This window comes from Eptatretus burgeri, chromosome 3, assembly GCF_056783735.1.
Source record: "Eptatretus burgeri isolate ZD-2024b chromosome 3, Ebu_testis_v1, whole genome shotgun sequence".
NCBI classification, from domain to species: Eukaryota; Metazoa; Chordata; class Myxini; order Myxiniformes; family Myxinidae; genus Eptatretus; species Eptatretus burgeri.
The window spans coordinates 105,473,680-105,495,473 of NC_140963.1; the positions used below are offsets into that span (position 1 = coordinate 105,473,680).

The window sequence follows — 21,794 nt, forward strand, 5'->3', positions numbered from 1 at the left end:
CCAGAACAGGTTCTCATCTAAAAATATATATTACCTCAACATTACCTTCACAACTACAACTACACCGCCCAGAACAGGATCTTATCTAAAAATATATATTACCTCAACATTACCTTCACAACGACAACTACACCGCCTAGAACAGGATCCCATCTAAAAATATACATTACCTCAACATTACCTTCACAACGACAACTACAGCGCCCAGAACAGGATCCCATCTAAAAATATATATATTACCTCAACATTACCTTCACAACAACTACACCGCCCAGAACAGGATCTCATCTAAAAATATATATTACCTCAACATTACCTTCACAACGACAACGACACAGCCTAGAACAGGATCTCATCTAAAAATATATATTACCTCAACATTACCTTCACAACGACAACTACACCGCCTAGAACAGGATCCCATCTAAAAATATATATTACCTCAACATTACCTTCACAACAACTACACCGCCCAGAACAGGATCTCATCTAAAATATATATTACCTCAACATTACCTTCACAACGACAACGACACCGCCTAGAACAGGATCTCATCTAAAATATATATTACCTCAACATTACCTTCACAACGACAACTACACCGCCTAGAACAGGATCCCATCTAAAAATATATATTACCTCAACATTACCTTCACAACAACAACACCGCCCAGAACAGGTTCTCATCTAAAATATATATATTACCTCAACATTGCCTTCACAACGACAACTACACCGCCTAGAACAGGATCTCATCTAAAAATATATATTACCTCAACATTACCTTCACAACGACAACTACACCGCCTAGAACAGGATCCCATCTAAAAATATATATTACCTCAACATTACCTTCACAACGACAACTACACCGCCTAGAACAGGATCCCATCTAAAAATATATATTACCTCAACATTACCTTCACAACAACTACACCGCCCAGAACAGGATCTCATCTAAAAATATATATTGCCTCAACATTACCTTCACAACGACAACTCCACCGCCTAGAACAGGATCTCATATAAAAAAAATAAATACCAGAAGCGAACGTGGTATTCTTCTTTCATTCGCTTCTGACTTTACCTATAACTTGTTCACAACTGTATACGCAATTTCCGGTTACTTCGGCCTGGATTTGGGATCAGCGATCAAATAACGTAAATCACGATTAGAAAATATTTTTGATGATGCGGGAGATATCTTTATTAAAATCAGTGGAGGAAATATACACCATGTCTGATATTATTTGGGTCTTTCATGTCTCCGACGATGCCTATATCTCCCGGCATGCATCATTCCCCATGACAAACACCGGAAAAAAATAACTAAATGCAAAAAAACCGGAAGCAAAAGGGTCATTGCCAATCACACGGATTCCAAATTGCTAGGGTATTGTGTTGTTGTTGTTGTTGTTGTTGTTGTTGTTGTTGTTGTTGTTGTTGTTGTTGTTGTTGTTGTTGTTGTTGTTGTTTCCTATTCTCTCATGTGCACGCGTTAAGTATGAAGCTCACTGCGTTCGCTCTCATGAAGCCTCGTTCTGGCTGTCTTCTTCTTATATCCCATTTATACGTGTTTTTAATTTTTGACCGAAAATAAATAAATCCGCCATTTAATTTATTTATTATTGAACCAATCACAGCTCTCGCTTTATATTATTATATATTATGCCGGAAGTTGTTGAAACTTTACTTCCGTTTCTATTCGAGGAGAGGTCAAAGAAAAAGGTGAAATTTTCATCGAAAATCGTTTAAAATCGCCCGTGTGTCAACTTCAAATGAAATACAAATTGTCTTTGGCGAAGAATCGTGGAAGGACACGAGCTTAGGAAGGTATTTAACAATGTGCAATCTTTTTCAGAATGGAACAATGCCGCCCAAGAAAATATGTCTTCCAACTACCACTCCAGACAGCAAGCGAAAAAGAACGGCACGACCAGCTCGATGTAAGGTCAAACAAAAAACAATCAACCCAATAAAAGAAGGTGCAGCAATAGGCAAACAATTGTTTAACGAGTTTAACAATTGTTTAACGAGTTTAACAATTGTTTGTGAAAAAAAACAACACATTCTTCCAAACCTTGATAATGGCCGCAAGTGTGACTTCTGCACAGCTCTGTGCTGGCCAGGGTAGTGTATGTCATTGTGTAATTTGGTCAACTTTTCATATAGAATCTGGAAACTTGTAATTTTTCACTTCCTATGTTTACAGTCAACACAAAAACAGGTGTTTCCAATTTTTTTTATTCATAAGCTGTTATACCAAAATCCAAAATTTGAGAAATCGCCATATTTTACCCATTATAGCACATTCAGAGATAAAAAAAAAATCTGTTCAGCTAAATTTAACCCAGTTAGGCATTATTTACGAACCCCCCCAAATGATGACAGCCAAATATGCACAAAAAGGATGTTCTGTAGTACTGAGAACATACAATTTGAATGGATGTGCAAATACAAAACACAAAGATGCTTAGGCATATATAATTATTTAGTCATCCAAGTCCTCATTTTCCTCGTCATCGCTTGAATTCTCATTAATTGCGACATTGTTGCATGTGTCCTCAGCTCCTTCACACTTGCAGAGCTCTGTACAGGCTAGATTATGTGCCTTACAAGAGCACCGTCCACTGCACATACTGGCGACACAGGAACACTTCACAAGTTCCACCACAGCCTCCGGTGCTGTTTTTTTTGATGGTGCTATATTCATACAATATTTGACGATTTGATTTATGTGCTTGCAGTATTTGCTGAGAGATGACCGTTGCTGACTGATTCAAATCATGTGTTCGGGCTTCAGTTTTTACTGTGTACATGCCCTTCAAGATCCATAGAATCATGCTATGTAGTTCATGTGGAACTACATCTTCTGCTGAGTTTTCCAGCGTTCCATTGAAAACCCATGGGTCCTTTTTGACCTGCTCAATCGATTTACGTAGCACCATGGAAGCTTCGAAGATCTTCTTGTTATCATGTGGGTCAGGTCTGTGTACTGCTTCTCCGACTGCTGCGTTTTGTTTGGCTTTGGAATGTATCAGCATAGGCTTAGTTGGAAATAGTGTGAACTGAACGAGTTTGACATTCTTCTCGATTTTCTGTCATAACCATCTCCGTGCTGTTTGAGCATTTGAAAATCTTGACCAATATTCAATATCGTGTTGTTTCATCTTCGATACATAGTCCTTTTCTGCTTCATCGATGGGTATGATTTCACCTTATTCGATACGCTCCTGTATTTCAGCAAAGAAATCGATTTTGGCTGCTATATAGTGAACAGTTGTTTCACTATCATCGGTATTGCCACCGGTAGGGGTATTTGAGGAGGGTAGACTGTCTCCAGCACACTCAAGCTCACACTTCAGAAGTTGCCACTGTTCAGTTATACACTGCTTGTGATACACAATGTCCTGTGACAGTGCATCATTGTCAGATATGACATTAGCATAGTTCACTTTCCACTCTGGGTTGTTGGAGTGTTGCACTATATCATGTATCAGTTCCAATATTTCCTGACCGGCATTCGTGCAAAACATCTTGAACTTTGCCTTGGCAGAAAAAGCACTTACTTTTATCGTAGTTCATGGATTTTGAACGAGTGTGCCTTCCTGATAGTGACAGTTCTTCAGGTTCTCCATGGTGCGATGAGGCAGCTGGTCTCCCTATGGTTCGTTGAAGAAGACTAACATCGGATGTTGCACAGGCTCGTTTATATCGCTTTTCATCACGTTTTATATGTTCTTTATTGGTGCTTGCATCACGCGTAGCATGTTCTGTGCCACACAACATGCTTGTCACTTAGATCACCTGCTGTGAAGTCCCCAATTTTTTTTCACTGAGTATAATCAACTCACTGTTCCCAAAACTCGCTCTCAAACGAACTGCTGTCAAGAATTTGTCGTACGTTGAATGTTCCTCAGATTGTGGTGGTTCTTTGCATTGCTCTTGTTTGGAGCTCTGACACTTTATGCATAGTTTATAGTTTATTTCTGTGCGTGCCCTTTTCTCCAGGGGTTCTTCGCTCTGTGCCATGAGTTATCTGCAAATAGAGAAAAAACACATAATTGATAATTTTTATGGAAAAGACACTACACGTATATTGTCTAAATATGCAGGATCAGGCAAAGATATCAGAGTGGTCATATTGATGAGTGTTAGGGATTATGATTATGATGTCTATTATAGATCTTCTACTGCATACACTGTGTCTGAAAATACGAAACGAAATTTGTCATCAAAATTTTTATCGATTTTTGTCACTCGCTGGCCACCATCTTGGATTTTTGTCATTAGCAATGTTTGGAAAAATTGGAAACAGCTGATTTGTAGTCCTATGTGATCTTAGGAAGTGAAAAAACACAAGTTTCCAGATTATATATGAAAAGTTGACCATTGTATGAATTGCTACATAACAACATACACTAGGGGAGCGACCTGGCTTCTGTTGTGAAAAAGGCAAGATTGCAATTGATTTGCTTGAGAACTATCCCAACAAATTGAAGGATTTGTTGATTCGGAAAAATTTCATTGACCATATACGACAATATAACAATTCTTTGGCTACGGCATCGATAGGCATACATGAACATAGTATGCCAGGATTCAGCCCTGTTGTAAAATTGCAGGGTAAAATTTATCATCGCATTGGATCATTGCTCCTAAATGATGATGATATTTGCACAAATTTGTTTTCATGATAGTGATGAATTGTTCAACAGATTATGACAGAACCCAATGCTTGATGTTGAAATACTGACTGAACTACAGAATTTACTCCGATAAATAAATCCTTACATTTATTCTCTCAAATCTGCCATTGAGTTGACTAACAGTGACAACTCAATCAAGATGGTTATCGATGCCAGGAAGCGACCATCTGATGAACACATTCGACGCTATAATTTGCCAGAGGCCAGTGAAATGTCTATAATATTACCTGGTGAACATATGGATCACCTCAATGTACTTCTTCATCAGCGTCATGGTACACTCCAGGCCATTACGGAACTACACAGAAGCTATGATCCTCTTCATTATGTTTTGATGTTTCCTTATGGAGAAGAAGGATACAAGCTCAATATCCCACATCAGACCGGTCGTGGTAGTGTCTCGCCAACTGAATTTGCTCGATACCGTTTACAAGTGAGATACGACCACTTCAATCAGGTGTTAAAGTGTCGCCGACTCACTCAGCAATATGCATGTGATCAATATGCCAAAACTGAAATAGCTCGATTAAGATGGGCACACCTAAATCAGAGAACTATCGAGCTGAAAAATATTGGGGACTTTTGGATGCAGTGGACCATCATGACGAACTGAATGCTGGAACGAAGATCATCTTACCACTGTCTATTTACGGTTCTCCCCGATGGTACGCTGAAGTGTTCCAGGATGCTATAGCTATTGTTCATTCACTTGGAAAGCCAGACCTTTTCATTACTTTTACTACCAATCCGCAGTGGCCTGAAATAACCGCTTTGTTATTCCCAGGGGAGCAACCAAGTGACCGGCCAGATATATGTGCTCGAGTTTTTCACCTGAAACTGAAGGACTTGATTAACGACCTGAAAAGTGGAATACTAGGAAGAATTCAGGGTTATTTCGGTATGAAGGAGGATCAGAAGCGTGGTCTTCCCCACTGCCATATCCTGGCGATACTCGCGGATGAAGACAAACCACGTGAACCAGATGACATTGATAAGATTGTGTGCGCAGAAATTCTGGATCCTCAAAACAACCGAATATTATATGATATAATCACCTGTAATAATATCCACGGTCCGTGCGGGGAACTAAACCAAGCCTCTCCATGCATGGCGGGTCAAGGAGACCACCGAAATTGCGAAAAAGACTTCCCAAAGCGGTTTGAGGACCATACTACAGTGTCAGAATCTACTTACCCCACATATCGACGGTGATCCCCTGATGATGGCGGTCGGACGCATACTAAGAAAATAAGAGGTCAAGACGTCATCGTTGACAATAGCTAGGTAGTCCCTTTCAACCCTTTGCTGTCTTTCAAATACTCAGCTCACATAAATGTAGAAATCGTCAATTCCATCTCCAGCGTAAAGTACATCTACAAATACGTAACAAAAGGAAGTGATCGCGTGACTATCAGATTGGCCAATGGACAGGAGAAGGACATAACCAATGATGAAATTGAACGTTTTGTGGATGCTCGGTACATCAGTGCATCTGAAGCCTACTGGAGACTGTACGAGTTTCCCATTCAACAAATGCAACCATCTGTACAAAAACTACCTATACATCTGGACAATGAACAGACCGTGCTATTCCAGCCTGGTGAAGGTGAAGAAGAACACTCTTCGATCCAATGGCCCGCCAAAGACCAAGTTGACAGAGTTTTTCAAACTAAATCGAAATAGTGAACTGAACATTACATATCCAAACGTTTTCAAGTACTTTACATGGTCCGAAAATACCTGGAAGACGTGGGCTCATGTGGCAAGACTGAACCGTGATGAAGAGTCTGAGATGAATGATCATCAAAAGGTTTACTCGGACACGATTGGTCGCATTCCGGTCATCAACCTCTCTTCCAAACAGAGCGAGTTGTTCTATTTGCAGATGTTATTACACATAGTTGCTCGACCCACATCTTATGAAGACCTTCGTACTCACAACGGTGTAGTTTATCTGACCTATCAACTTGCCTTGGGGTTATTAGATGATGATTCAGAAGTCGACAAGGCAATGGAGGAAGCTACCTCTGTACGGTTCGGTTCAACTCTTCTCGAGGTGTTCGCTAATATACTCATCTTCGTCCGACCATCAAATCCAAATGAATTTTGGAATAAACACAAGCTTCTTCTCATGGAAGACCTTCTTCATAAATATGGTGTAAATTAACCAACAGAGCCTATGATCCACACAACACTGTTGATGATACAGATGATTTTAGTTCGGCATGGATTCGATATTGAAAAAGACTTCCACATTCAACAGCCTGATCGAGTAATAGCGGAGCAATTGGAACCAGTCCAAGTTGTGAGTGAGGACACTAACTATGATGTTCAGGAACAAAACGACTATGTCTCTGCGAACATGCCGTCACTGAATAACGAACAACGAATGATCTTCAGCGCTGTTATGGACTCTGTGGATTCTAACCAGGGTCGGCTATTCAGTGTAGATGCCCCAGGGGATACTGGGAAAATCTTCTTGCTGACATTACTCTTAGCTCGAATCAGATCTGAAGGTAACGTTGCTCTCGCCACGGCGATGAGCGGAATAGCGGCGACACTGCTCCCTAATGGCCGTACTCTTCATTCACGGTGTAAGGTGCCATTATCAATCAAGGAAAATTCCGTATGTAGCATCACTAAAAGGGACAGTACTGGTATACTCATTCAGAAGCGTCATCTCTTAGTTATTGATGAGGTTTCTATGTGTGATAGACTATCATCGAAGCAGTTGACAGAACATGTCCGAGGAGTTGATAAGCCATTCGGCGGTATAACCATTATCTTCTCTGGAGACTGGCGGCAGATACTTCTAGTGATCAGACACGGCGGACGAGCACACACTATTCGAGTCACGATTAAGCAATCTGTTCTTTGGAAACATGTCCATGTTTATCATTTGACGGTCAATATGCGAGTTCAAAACGCCGGCTTCGATAATGAAGTCACGAATACTCTCCTTCAGATTGGCGAGGGTCGACTACCTATCCTCTCACATGTCGGTGAATTCAAAGTGCAATTCAAGGAAAAGTATTTCCTACAAAATATAAAATCTCTCATCGATTTCATTTTCGATGACCTCACTCATCGGTATCGAGATCCTACATGGCTGTGTTGCAGGATTATACTGTGCCCATCCAATGATTCCGTCACAGAAATAAATACAATCATACTTCGTGAATTTGCAGGCGAGCAAAAAATTTATTTGAGTAGTGACAAAATCATTGATGTTGAGAACGCCATCAATATCCATGTGAGTTTCTGAACTCTGTCTGCATTTGGAATGTCGCCTCATTAATTACGGTTGAAAATTGGGGCACCAATTATGTTACTACGGAACTTTGACCCAAAAAACGGACATTGTAATGGAAGCCGACTTATCGTACAGAACCTACTTCCTAGCATCATAGATGCACGACTATCTACCGGACCCCATACTGGGAATAGACTCTTCATCCCTCGGATAGCAATAGTACCATCAGAGGACCTATTTCCATTCCAAATGCAAAGAAAACAATTTCCTGTCCATCTGTGTTTTAGTATGACCGCGAATAAGGCCCAGGGACAAACATTGAAAAAAGTTATACTATATTTGAAAAGTGACTTTTTCAGCCATGGCCAGCTCTATATCGCCATGAGTAGAGTGGGAAATAGTGGCAATATCAAAATTCATGCAAATCCTAGGGTGTCAGGAAATACTCTTATTAACAATGTAGCATACCCTGAAGTCTTATGAATGATCAATCCTAAGAATAAATAAAACAACAATTGGAGGCAACACAAAATTGTTTGCATTGTGCATATTTTGTGCTTTTCATTTAATGTGTCATAATGACCGCCCGTAGGGCGGGTACTCTGCTCGTTTGTCTAAGACAATATGTGATGAACTTATTCAGCTTATATATAATAGAGATCAATTTTTGATGATTTGAGAAATAATTAAAAGGCATATATGTTTTCAATTTTTGTGAGACCTTCTGGTGTATTTTAACAACGGGCCTCCAAGCTTTATACAGCTTAGGGCCTCACCAACCCTAAATCCTGCACTGTCACTACATCCAAGTGGGGCTCGGCCGCAAGGTATTCTATTGATTTAATCATAAACAGATGTTTGGTATTACAGAACTTCAATATGGGTACAAACAAACACGACATAATAGTGACCGAAGCTTTTCGTGCTGCACTCTTCAGGGTAAAAACCGCAGCAAGTGAAGGAGATAGTGATAGTCCATTTGCAAGAGAAGTAACCTTGTTGTCCTCAAAAGTGTATGGTTTTATGGTGGTTTCTTGTTCACAGACATGCATAGACAAAATTAAGCTTGGTTGCTCGAATGGCAACCATGGGGAAATCTGTTATTTTTGCGCAAATACAAGATGGCCGTCATCGACCGGGCTGAAAATATAGCTTTTTAGGTGATGAACTTAAAATTACACATGAGACGTCTTTTCCATATAATTTTGGCACGGGGAATCGATATTTAACCTTATTTTTGTGATTAGAAGTAAATTTGAGGTCAATGTTCGACTTCCTGGCAATTGTTTGCCATGTGAGATATATTTTGAATGACAACAAGGTCACTATTCTGACAACTGGACGCTCACATACGACATTAATGCGAGTTACTAATTCATTGTTTTGTTTTTACAGATATGGCTGATTCAAGGTGCATTCTTCCCGTGTGTCATGGTGGAGGGGAATTGAAGAAATTCGCTGATCAAGGGATCAAGACATTGATCTCCTGTGCCAAAGCCCGTGGAGATGAAGAGCTACGTGCAAAACTACAGGACATTATTGATGGTGGTGGTGACGCTGTTCGCATAGAATGTCACAAAGGATGCTACAGTACTTGCACATCAAAACAAAAAAATGAGAGACTTCGTAAATCACAGAAAAGAAAAGCTGAAGATGATTGTGTTACAGTGACAACAAGAGCTCGCACACAGGCAACAGGCAGTGGTGCGTTTGTTTACAAACGTAACTGCATTTTTTGTGGCAAAGAATGTTAACCTGTTGATGACAAACATCCAGAAAGATGGGATCGTGTTCGTCAGTGCATTACTAAAGAACGTTTTGACAAGGAAGATAATCCCATCCCAACTATGAAAGATGCCATCATTAATGCTGCTGAGCAACGTAATGATGAAGTAGCCAGAACGGTCAAGTTACATATTGGATATTTGGTTGATCTCCCTGCGGCTGAGTGCAAATACTATGTACGCTGTTATAACAGTTTCATGACAGTCCCTAAATATGCTGATTTGCCAACTGGTGTTGCAGAAGAAAGTGCCCTAAAGAACGTCATAGAGCACATGAATTGTGACAGGTCAAAGATCTGGAATAGCGTTGAACTGCATTTCCTGTACTGTGATCTTGGTGGCAAACTCACTCGACGGGATATGTTTAGCAAACTAACAGACTGCATGAGTAAGGACGTTATGTTAGTTCGGGTAGGTGGATGTGCTGCCATTGTTGGTTTCCGTGAGTCCATTGCTAACCATCTGAAAATGGTTAAAGTGGATGATGCAGATGAGAGGAGTATTGATTCTGTGGTAAGGCAGATCAAGAAGGAGGCACGCTCAGTCAAGTACAACAGTGCCAATTATGACCTCTCAGAATTTACACAAGCCAACACAATCAAGGCAACAAGCCCAACTTTACTGAGGTTGATTTCAGACTTAGTGTCTGGTGGTGAAATGACCAATAAATCTCTAAGCCTGAGCCAGTCAATTCAAAGTCATGTTACAGGTACCAGAAATCAGACAACATTAGGACTGGCTGTCAAACTACTGCACCGCCATGGCAGTTCTGATCTTCTAAAGCTCCTTCATGAACATGGGTTCACAACGTCATATGATGAGGTCCTGAGATTCAGGAAATCCGCTGCTCATTTTCTCGGTGACAATGCTCAGCTTCTCCACCAATTCATGGATTTGAGTAGAACTGTTGGCGTGATTTTTGCCTGGTTTGATAATCTTGATCTGCAAGTGTTCACGCATAATGGTCGGCGCACTACTCATGTCCTCTCACATGAATTTCAGCAACCCCATCCAGCAGGCATTCTTGAGTATGGGCATGCTCACCCAGGGAAGAGCGACCTTATTATCCCACGACTGTCTAAGAAAGCTGCCCAGTCTAGGACAAGCAGCAGCTCATCAGGGAGCCTTCCTCTGCAGCACTACACTGGGCCATCCAAAGTGAACCCCCCGGCTGTGGAAGCAACCTCTGGATTCTCCTACCAAGAAGTGTGTGCCTGGCAAGCTAGTTTAGCTGCTGCACAGGAAAAGGACATGAAGTGGCTAAACACAGTCAGCACACAGGTGAACGCCATGGAATGGGGTGGATTCAACAACCAAGAAGCATTCACCAGTCATGCAGAAAAAAAGCCAGCAAGTACCTACATGTTCGGACCCCTTATTGATGCCAAAGCTTCTCATCCAGACACTGTAGTGACTTCACTGGAGTATCTTCAGAAGTCATTGACTGATATGGGAATGACTTATGTCCACATCTCTGTGGATCTCCAGTTCTACATGGTGGCTTGCCAAATCAAGTGGCATGACGTTGATCGCTTTAAAAATGTGATTCGGAGGCCTGGGATAATGCACACTGTGCAGTCCTTCTGTGGTTGCATTGGAAAACTCATGCGTGGGTCTGGTGTTGAGACTCTCATCAGTTCAGCATTCGGGGGCCTGGCAGGAATCATGAGTGGCAAGTCCTGGGTTCGATCAATGAGAGCCTTCCAGATGGTTTTGACTGCCCTTCTCATTTCCTTCCTCACCACCGGCCCTCACCACATCTACAGACAGTACTTGCAAAATCAGCTGATCAGCAGGCCCCACCTGAACTTGACATTACAAAATATGGATAGGACATCAGAGATGGTATCCCAGTGCCAGCAACTTCTACAACTCCACCAGCCCCTTTGGACCTCATGGATGTTGTGCGGTGTGGATGCAAAGCAGAGGGGAAGGCCTGCAGTACTGCAAGTTGCAGTTGTCACCATGCAAAGATCTCCTGCACGCTATACTGCACTATTTGCAGTGACAAGTGCTTCAACCCACACAAGACTGTGGAGGACAGTGAAAGTGAAGTGGAAGAAGGGAGTGTCGAAGCACAACTGGAAAGAGACGAGGATACGGAAGGGGATGAGTACAATGAATGGGAATGATCAATACGTAAGTTGTCTACTGGGCTCTATGTCCTCTGTTCCTAAGATGTCCAATATGATGACATGACAATGTGTATGCTTTCTGATTATCAACATACTGTTGTTAACCATTCATGACTTCACTTTTGCATTGGTGTTGCATAATTTTCAGCAGAAAATAGTCATGGACATTTCATGTGAACCTCTATTTATTCCTGAACGTAAAAAAATAACCCCTAAATTGAATTCCTCATGTCAAAATCATATGGAAAAGAGGTATTACACAGGATTATATGTTGACCGATTAAAAACTTAGCCCCATGTGTGACCTGTAGCGGCCATCTTGAATTTATGCAAATTACAGGAGTTCCCCAAGGTCGCCACTCTGGCAACCAACCTGAATTTTATTAATGGACCCATGTTAGTCTAAAACAATGATAAAACCATACACCTTCCACATCAACAAGGTTGACAATGGAACACATAATTATGGCAAATGGACTATGAAGGTGCGTGCTTTATAAGGTAGACGCTGATTGGTTCAACCGTAATGACGTCACGGTTAATCCGAACGCCCATTGGTCGGCTCATCATCTTCACCTTGAGCTCCCATTGGCTGGAGCAGAGTTCGTCGATGATTGACGTTTGCAACCGCATCCTGGAGAGAGGGGGGATGGGTTTCCCCCGAAGGTCCATTCACCATTTGTTCCCGTACTTCCCTTGATCTTTCCATGCTGAAAAGCTTGGGTCACTATTATGTCGTGTTTGTTTGATTTAATCATTTCAATCACACTCGTTATGACCAGATCCAAAATGCTCGACTCCTGCCCTTGGCGGTGTCAAGCAGTTTCTGTAATTATGCTGATAAAAAAAATAATTGTCCTGCAGCGTCTCGACAAATTGATGTGTTGGGTGATGTGGTGTGGCAGCGCCATGCTTCCCCGGTCAACACCCAGAATATGAAAATCTCCCCAACTATTACTGAACATGGGAATGAGCATTCTCTTTGTTCCGGCAGCACGATTGAGAATTCGTCTGCTTATTGCAGCTTCGTTCGTAGTAACATCTCATTTTATCCGCGCAGTACATTCGACAGTCGGCAATCAATTATATATTTATTACTTCACGCTTGCTCAATATCTGTTGGCCATGGCGTTGTAGTTCGCGTCGGTAGTTCGTGTTCGATCGAACAATTATATGTGTTTGTGGTACGTGGAATATGTCATAATACGTTTGATATGCATTTATATTTTTTGATAATTACAGACCGATGAGGGGAAATTGCTGGTTGGTGTACCGGAAGGAACCAATCGATCAACAGCAGTCAGTTAAATCATCGGTACGTTGTTTTTGGATATATTCTGTGCTTGCTTTCCCCTTACATTAGCTGCATTGACGTTTCTCTCTGTTGTGTAAATTAATTTGTGAGTTGTCGTTGTTCTTTCACATTTTGCATGTCGACGTTGATTTGAGGCCCAGCAAGGCCTCACGTCCAACCGTCGCCATCGTTGATTGAACAGGTCGATTGATTCCGGTATAATAAGCTCTCTTGGTGATTTGTGAAGGATACATCCCTGGATTTTGGACTTTATTTTAACTACCAATTCACATTTGCTTTTTTTTTTAATCCTACGTTTATAAAAACCATTATACTTTAAGAAGGTTGACATGGTGTGACCCGATGAGTGTTGCCAGTCAGGATTCAGAATGCTTAGCAACGTGAGGGATCATCACCTGTGTTTAAATCAAAAGTAAAAATGAGAATCGCTTGAAGAGTTTGCTGCCTGATGCAATATGCCAGCCGTGAGAACTACAGGATATCAAGACGTGTTCGGCTTGCTCGTGTACTCAACCATCAACCACTTCCCTATTTAATATGAGCAAATACAACCCGTCGCTTCTCTGGCTGGGGTATTAAGGGGGGAAATGGAGGGAAGGGAAGGATAGATAGAGGGAGGGGAAGGATAGATAGAGGGAGGGGAAGGATAGATAGAGGGAGGGGAAGGAAGGATGGATAGATTGGGGAGGGGAAGGATAGCTGGAGGGAGGGGAAGGATAGCTGGAGGGAGGGGAAGGCTAGCTCGAGGGAGGGGAAGGAAGGATGGATAGATAGGGGAGGGGAAGGTGAGCTAGGGGAGGGGAAGGTGAGCTAGAGGGAGGGGAAGGATAGATAGAGGGAGGGGAAGGAAGGATGGATAGATAGAGGGAGGGGAAGGATACATAGGGGAGGGAAGGATGGATAGATGGAGGGAGGGAAGTATGGATGGAGGGGGAAGGATAGATATATAGAGGGAGGGAGAGGAAGGATAGATATATAGAGGGAGTGAAGTATAGATAGATAGAGAGAGAGGGAGGGGAAGGATAGATAGATAGATAGTGGGAGGGTAAGGAAGGATAGATGTGGGAGGGTAAGGAAGGATAGATAGGGGAGGGGAAGGATAGATAGGGGAAGGATAGATAGAGGGAGGGGAAGGATAGATAGAGGGAGGGGAAGGATAGATAGAGGGAGGGGAAGAATGATAGGGGAGGGAGGAGAAGGATAGATAGGGGAGTGGAAGGATAGAGGGAGGGGAAGAATGATAGTGGAGGGAGGGGAAGGATATATATATATATATATATATATGTATATGTATATATATATATATATATGTATATATATATATATGTATATATATATATATGTATATATATATATGTGTATATATATATATGTGTATATATATATATATATGTATATATATATATATGTGTATATATATATGTATATGTATATATATATGTATATATATGTATATATATATATATATATATATATATATATATATATATATATATATATATATATGTATATATATATATATGTATATATATATATATATATATATATATATATATATATATATATATATATATATATATATATATATATATAGGGAGAGGAAGGATAGATATATCGATCGAAGGAGGGAAGGATAGATAGATAGATCGAAGGAGGGGAAGGATAGATAGATAGATCGAGGGAGGGGAAGGATAGATAGATAGATAGATAGATCGAGGGAGGGGAAGGATAGATAGATAGATAGATAGATCGAGGGAGGGGAAGGATAGATAGATAGATCGAGGGAGGGGAAGGATAGATAGATAGATAGATCGAGGGAGGGGAAGGATAGATAGATTGAGAGAGGATGGGGAAGGATGGATAGATGGAGAGAGGAGAAGGGTAGATCGCTCGATAGAGGGAGGGGAACGATAGATAGAGAGAGAGGAAGGATAGATAGATGGATGGAGAGAGGGAGGGGAAGGATAGATTGAGAGAGAGGGGGAAGGATAGACTGTCTGCTTATGAAGGAGAGAGAAGAGAAGAGGAGAGGAGAGGAGAGGAGAGACACGGAGGGGAAGGATAGACAGATTTGGGGAAGCAATGGGTCGTATAATGAAAGGAGATTGTACTGAAAGGGGAAACATGGTGTAAAATAAAATTGCACATTTTCAGCGAGCCAGCTACCGCCCGACGCAACGCGGGGCTAACGCAGGGGAGTAGGCCTGAACTTTGTTCAAGTCGATCGATATGCAGTATTCGATGACAGTGTGTATATTGTAGAGCATTGGATAAGTGGCCTAAGCACTCGAAAAAGCACTCCAATAAAACAGTTGAGAAGTAACGGCTGGTTTGGCAAGCGATTAGCAATCACTGATCTGTCATTAAACACCTCCCGGGGATGCCTGAAATATCAAACATGTCCAAATTGGTTGTTTAGCAGTCGGAGCTGCTGCTAAGTTCGATTCTGGAGCTTAAATTTTCAACTTTGGCTTAGTTTAAGAGATTCTAGAGGTTATGGAATATGCGGAAATTAAATAAAGCCATTAATGCTGGCGTCTCCGGGCGTTTATAAGCATTGCACTGTATCCAGCGGTTTGTAGGTATGATGATCAGGCAATTGATATGTGACAAAAGTGAAAAAAATAAACTTTATCGTTAAGAAATCATTGCAGCGTGTTCCAAACCAAGGCAGCAGGCCAAATTGTTGAGCAGGCCAAAAAAAATAAGTGGTGGCTTAAGACTGTTACGAGCTGACAGAGGGCTGACCAAGATGGTGTGCCGCCATGTTCGTACGGCTTATTTTGGTTTTTCATGATGAACACCCCTAAATTATCTTCAAAAGGGGTGTTTTAATTATCGCAAACACCCAATTTTCACTCTTGCACTCCCTTGGTGCTCCTCACTTTGAAATTGAAACTATGCAAAAATGCATAGTTTGGGAACATTAGGTTTCATGGTTTTGCAGTTGTGGAGGAGACGGTCTGATGGATGGATACACACTGGCATTTATTATTATAGATACAATGAATGTTAACAAGTAACAATCCTGTAAAAGAAGATGTTCTTTGTATTTGTGAATGTTTTTGCATTGTAATAAATATTTAATCGATATTTCCACCTATCCATGTCATGCTTGTATGTGCCCACCTTGCAGATAAAACATGGATGACATCACCAAGGATTTGCAGTTTGGGACTTTGATTGCCTCCTCAATAGCCAGTCTGAAAGCATCCACCATGGAGGTGGTGGATCCTGAGCAAGGTGTGAACCCTACTGTCGATCAAGAAATGGAACTTGCGCTAGACGAGGAGCCAGGAAAACGGCACGATTCGAACATCGGTGTGGGTAAAAAGCTTAATCTTCCAAAACACACCCAAGGTGTGGATGACCTTTCCATTGAAAGAAATGGTGAGGCTGTCATTGTTTCAGAGACTTTAGGATGCCAGGGAGCAGTTAGTAAGGTAAAAGTTGAGGATGTTAAACAGATCATTACAAATACCAGAGACTCTGATTCAGAAGAATTTGTGTTGCATGGCATAAAGGTAGAGGACTGTCTTTCACTCAATGCGGATGCTCGTAACGTTGCCAGTGCCACTGTTGAGGTGAAGCAGGATGGAAATGGGCTCAAGAAAAAGAGAGCAATTGGATCCAAAGAAACACACATTGGGCCTGGATCAAAGTATTTTTGCACGGTAAGCAATGACTTTATGCATGCAAAATGACAGATGAAACCATCGTTTGTGGACTTTCCTTCATGCGGTTGTTTCTGTTGCAGATTTGTACCGTGTCCTGTACTTCTGAGGTGAACTTTTTGTCACATAAGGCAGGATCTAAACATAAGAAGGTATGTTTCACTTTGTTCTGTATTTTGAAGTACTCACCAAATACTGGGTGATCTACTCCACGAACCAGTAGGATTCCATTTGATGTTCGGGTCTAGAGAAAGAATTTTTAAGAGGGAAAGCGGTGGGTGAGGCAGGGGTAGAAGAGGAAGAATAACTTGTTAATGATTGTTGTTTTTCTGAACATGAATATTACCGATGCCGATATCGATTTATGCTGCAACTTATTGCTTGTAGGGGAAATATCTGTTGTCGAATCTCCGCGGTGTAAAATGGAAAGCGTCCTTTGTAGACCGATACGGTACTGCTGCTTGATCAAGATCGAGTAAGTAGGTTTGTGATTTTAACTTAGTCTTCTCTTTTGTAACTATCAGGTTATATTTTGATCGCATCTTGGAAAATCCTTTGTTAACCAGTGTAGTATTTATTTTGTACTTTGAATAATTGTTTTGGGAAGTAACATAGCATTACTATGTGACTGCTGAAGGAATGCTAAATAGGGAAGGTGCTTCGTTGCGTTTATGTCCCTTCATCCAGTTTGAAATTGATTGTTGAATATCTGGGGGGGGGGGGTTGGCTAACATTAATATGAAGTGCTGATTTCGTACAAATTATCTATTGGGTTGGAGAAAACAAAAAAAATCCCCCACACAAACATAATGTGCAATGTACTTGGTGGCAAGCACGTGTGACCCCATGCAATGGCGGTTCTCTATCTGATCAGCTGTATGTTGCCAGGATACCTCTGGAGGTGCCTTTTTCTGCTTCTTTTTTAAATTTATTTATTTTTTCTTATTGTAGCAGTTTGATCGGCACCGAGTCCCAGGGGGTCTGTATAACAACAGCTGACGGAGCCAACTGCTCATGCCTGCAGTAACCTGTGTACCAAGTTTTTCTGTTGCAGTAGAGAATGTAGTTACTAAACGTCCTCTTTGTTCGTTCTTCTGATTTTACGGTAACCTGCGGTCGATGACACCTGCTCACCACAAGTTCGTTGAATGGAACAAGAGGCACCAGGGTAAATATTTGTCCTTCCGAAGAACCCTCCTAAATGCAGCCAATCTAAATACTATTCAATGCAGCCATTGTGCCTCTTACTAACACGATACGGGCTAAAATCATGACTTTCTTCACATACATGTTAATAACTTTTGATTATTAATTGGCTGTGGGATGTTTTGTATAAAATCTACTTTTTTTCTTTTCTTTTTTACATTGGTGGGGTTTTATTTATTTATTTTGAACATAAAATAACTGCAGCAATGTTATTCCACTGTTGTCAAATGATGGCGAGCGCACACAATCTCAGAATCTGGAGGCCTCATTAGCCAAAGGCTTCCTGAGTTGTCGACAATCGTGTTCCATTTTGCTGCTTCCTTGAAGCACAACATCGGTACCATTCCTTATTGTTACACTCCGTCATTATTGATGGAGAGATCACCTTTATGAATGGAAATTTTTGTTTTGTTTTTATGACCTAGTTCATTTTAAAGTAGTCAGATATTTGCTTGTAATCCAACAAATGAGTTCAACCAACTTGTAGAGACTATTTTTATTTATTTGTCTCTTTGTTTTTGATCTGTGTATTTGCTTACTGAGTGTGTATACGTCTTCAGATGCACACGCTGCGGCTTCCACTGGAACATCGAAGCCTTTTTTTGAAGAACAGTTGAATGCTTTGGGGAAAGTGGAACCCCTAGTAGGTAAGCGTGGGTTGAAAAGTCTCGCTCTTCCTCTGTCAACCATTTTATATTGAACTCGACCATTTTATATTTATATTAATTGTTCCCAGTGGGTGGGCCACTTGTCAGCATTTGACAGTGCTCCAAACCCTCATGACCTGGCAGGAAACCGGCCATCCACAAGGCCAATGACTGGCTGAGAGTGAATTGTGAGTGGGCTTTTCATCATCACGTTTGTATTTGGACAAGACAGGGAAGGTTTCATATGCTTGTGATGATAGAATGTGGTACCATTCTCGCCAATCATCCCCATGGCGGTGTCAATTTGGGTCTGACAAGTCTGTGCAGTGTCAATTGTAATCAACCGTATTATAAACTCTCTTTTAAGCCGTCTCAAGAATTTCAATTGCTTCGAGGAAATATTAACCAAAAAAACAAACAAACAATTGGTGGCTCCATACTGTGGGACCCAGACATTCGCGGATTCGACATTCACGGACAACACGTATTCGCTGTTTATAAACTGTGACTTGCTTCTACATTCGCGCTTCACGTAGTCACGTTTTTTATTCTATATTTTTTTAAATACACTTCAGGACTGGTCTCCTATATCCACCACCACTGATATTAATTCAGCCTGGGAATTCTTCCACAGGAACCTGCTCTCTCTTATGCACAGATTCATCCCACCTCACCTTCAATGATCTTATCCATCCTCCCGATCTTAGTACTCTAAATCCTGTCGTGAGGCAGCAGCTTTAAAACAACTTACATTCTCCTCATGGAAGGCAAATCTGACCGAAGGCAACTTCAGATCATTCTACAAAGCCAGCAACAAGTGTGTGTCTACTCTCAGGAGAGCCAGAAAACAACATCTGTCCAATCTCAAGAATGAGCTTTCAAACTTACCTCCCTCCTCTAAAACCTTGTGGTGCCTTGTTAAGTCTGTCTATGTTGTATGCTCCCCTTCCATCCCTATCCTCACTTCAAATGGCACCACAGGCAACTCCGCTTGTGAGAAGCCTCAATTCTGTGTTTGCTTCCAAATATTGTCCCCAACCCCCTCCCTCTCTGTACTCATCTTTCCCAGTCATACCCAACTGCTCCTGAATTCTGTCTTTTGCACCTGAAAAGGTGGAAATGTTTCTGGCAACCCTCGACTTTGACTCTACAACTGGACCAGACGACATCAGCTTATGTCTCCTAAAAACCTACTGTGCTGCTCTTGCACTTCCTCTTTGCCCTTTTCACCCCGTCATTTACCATAGATCATCCTTCATTGGAAATCAACCAACATCACAGCATTACATTTTAAAAAGTGCAAAAACGGTTCCCTTTAACTACAGACCATTTAGCTTACTTCCAATCATCAGCAAGTTCGTGGAATCCATCATCGCAGTTGACAAAAAATAATCCTTTTCTCCTACAGCCTCATCTCAGATCATCAATTCGGATTCAGACCTGGTCCCTCTACCTTGGACATGCTGCTTTGACTCTCCCAACAATGGACTAACCCTAACAGCCCTCTATATCAGACATGAGATCAGGGCCATTTCTCTGGACATATCTCGAGCTTTGATACAATCTGGCATCGCGCCTTGTCCTCCAAACTGTCTGCTTATGGAATCCAAGGCCAACTCAACTCTTGGATAACTGACTTCCTCCACTCTAGTAGACAACGTGTGGCTCTCAATGGAACTCTTTAATTTCCTCTCCCGGTCAAGGTTTGAATACCCCAAGGCAGTGTTCTTGGCCCCATCTCATTCATAGTCTTCATCAATTATCTCACTGACTCTCTGGAAAATCCTCTTTATCTCTTTGCTGATGACTCCACTCTCTCCCATGATCTCTCTCATCCTTCTGACAGACAGGCAGCAGCCTCTTCCCTCTCCTCAGACCTTGACAAAAATCACAAATAGGTGAAACATTTGTAATGTGTCTTTCAAATCCTGAGAAATCATGCTGTCTCTGTCTCTCTGTCTGTCTCTGTCTGTCTCTGTCTGCCTCTCTCTCTCTCTCTCTCTCTCTCTCTCTCTCTCTCTCTCTCTCTCTCTCTCTCTCTCTCTCTCTCTCTCTCTCTCTCTCTCTCTCTCTCTGCATCTCTGCATCTCTGCCTCTCTGTTTCTCTGTCACACTCATATATACACACACACACACACACACACACACACACACACACACACACACACACACACACACTCCCTCTTCTCAGAGATTTGGTCAATCAAACTATTGGGTCTCACTCTCAGCCATGATCTCTCTTGGGCAAGCCACATTTCAAAGTTGGCCTACAAAGCGAGACGCCGACTGGGCATCCTCCATGTAGTGCCATTTGAAGGGATGGAAGGGAAGCATACACCAGAGACAGACTTGACAAGGTGCCACCAGGTCTAAGAGAAGGGAGACAAGCTTGAAATGTCATTCTTGAAATTGGACAGATGTTGTTGTCTGGCTCTCTTGAAAGTAGACACACACTTGTTGCTGGCTTTGTGGAAGTACCAAGAGAAGCCACAGGAGAACAAACCACACAGGAGAAGCCACTTTGTGGAAGCCACAGGTTTCAGAGTACAAGAGTGGGAGGGAGGGGTAAGATAATTGAAGGTGAGATGGGATGAATCTGTGCATAAGAGAGAGCAGGTTTCTGTGGAAGACTTCCCAGGCTGAATTAATATTAGCAGCGGTGGATAGAGGAGACCATTCATGAAGTGTAAGAATTTTTTAATTTTTTTTTGTAAAAGCTATCCCCCTTTTTCCCTTTGAAACAATACCACGACATTCACAGCATTTTCCAGGAATGCATCCCCTGTGAATGTTGGGGCCTTACACTATAGGGAAAAATTGTAAAGATAATTCAAAACAAACAACAATCACAATCGATGGAGCAGTACCTATGCAATAATTTTTAAAGTTTTTTAGTTTTTTAAATAATTATGGACAAATGGGAGCTGGCTGTTTAAACTCGGCCGACTATGACCAAACATCTGTTGATATTTTGCGAAATGTAAGAAAGGTCTGTCTGTCTCTTCCAAATTAAGGAAGTTCTTGCTCTTGGCAAACAATTATTTTAAGGTTTTAAAATCAATCAAATTTA

At 41.5% G+C, this 21,794-nt stretch overlaps 1 protein-coding gene across 5 annotated transcripts in view; it reads left to right on the top strand.

Annotated features, from left to right (window-relative positions):
• Nucleotides 1–9,282: 9,282 nt before the first annotated feature.
• Nucleotides 9,283–21,794, top strand: part of LOC147030585 (uncharacterized) — a 36,999-nt gene continuing 24,487 nt past the window's right edge. For 2 of the 5 annotated variants that reach the window (XM_085874806.1, XM_085874809.1), the window contains exons 1-5: nucleotides 13,125–13,197; nucleotides 16,334–16,871; nucleotides 16,955–17,023; nucleotides 18,012–18,039; nucleotides 18,638–18,724. In XM_085874806.1, the coding sequence (XP_085730932.1) occupies nucleotides 16,341–16,871; nucleotides 16,955–17,023; nucleotides 18,012–18,039; nucleotides 18,638–18,724 (715 nt within the window). In that variant the 5' untranslated portion in view covers nucleotides 13,125–13,197; nucleotides 16,334–16,340. Of the gene's footprint in view, nucleotides 11,887–13,124; nucleotides 13,198–13,219; nucleotides 13,393–16,333; nucleotides 16,872–16,954; nucleotides 17,024–18,011; nucleotides 18,040–18,637; nucleotides 18,725–21,794 lie in introns of those variants that run through there. The other 3 variants (XM_085874808.1, XM_085874807.1, XM_085874805.1) reach the window with 3 other exon arrangements.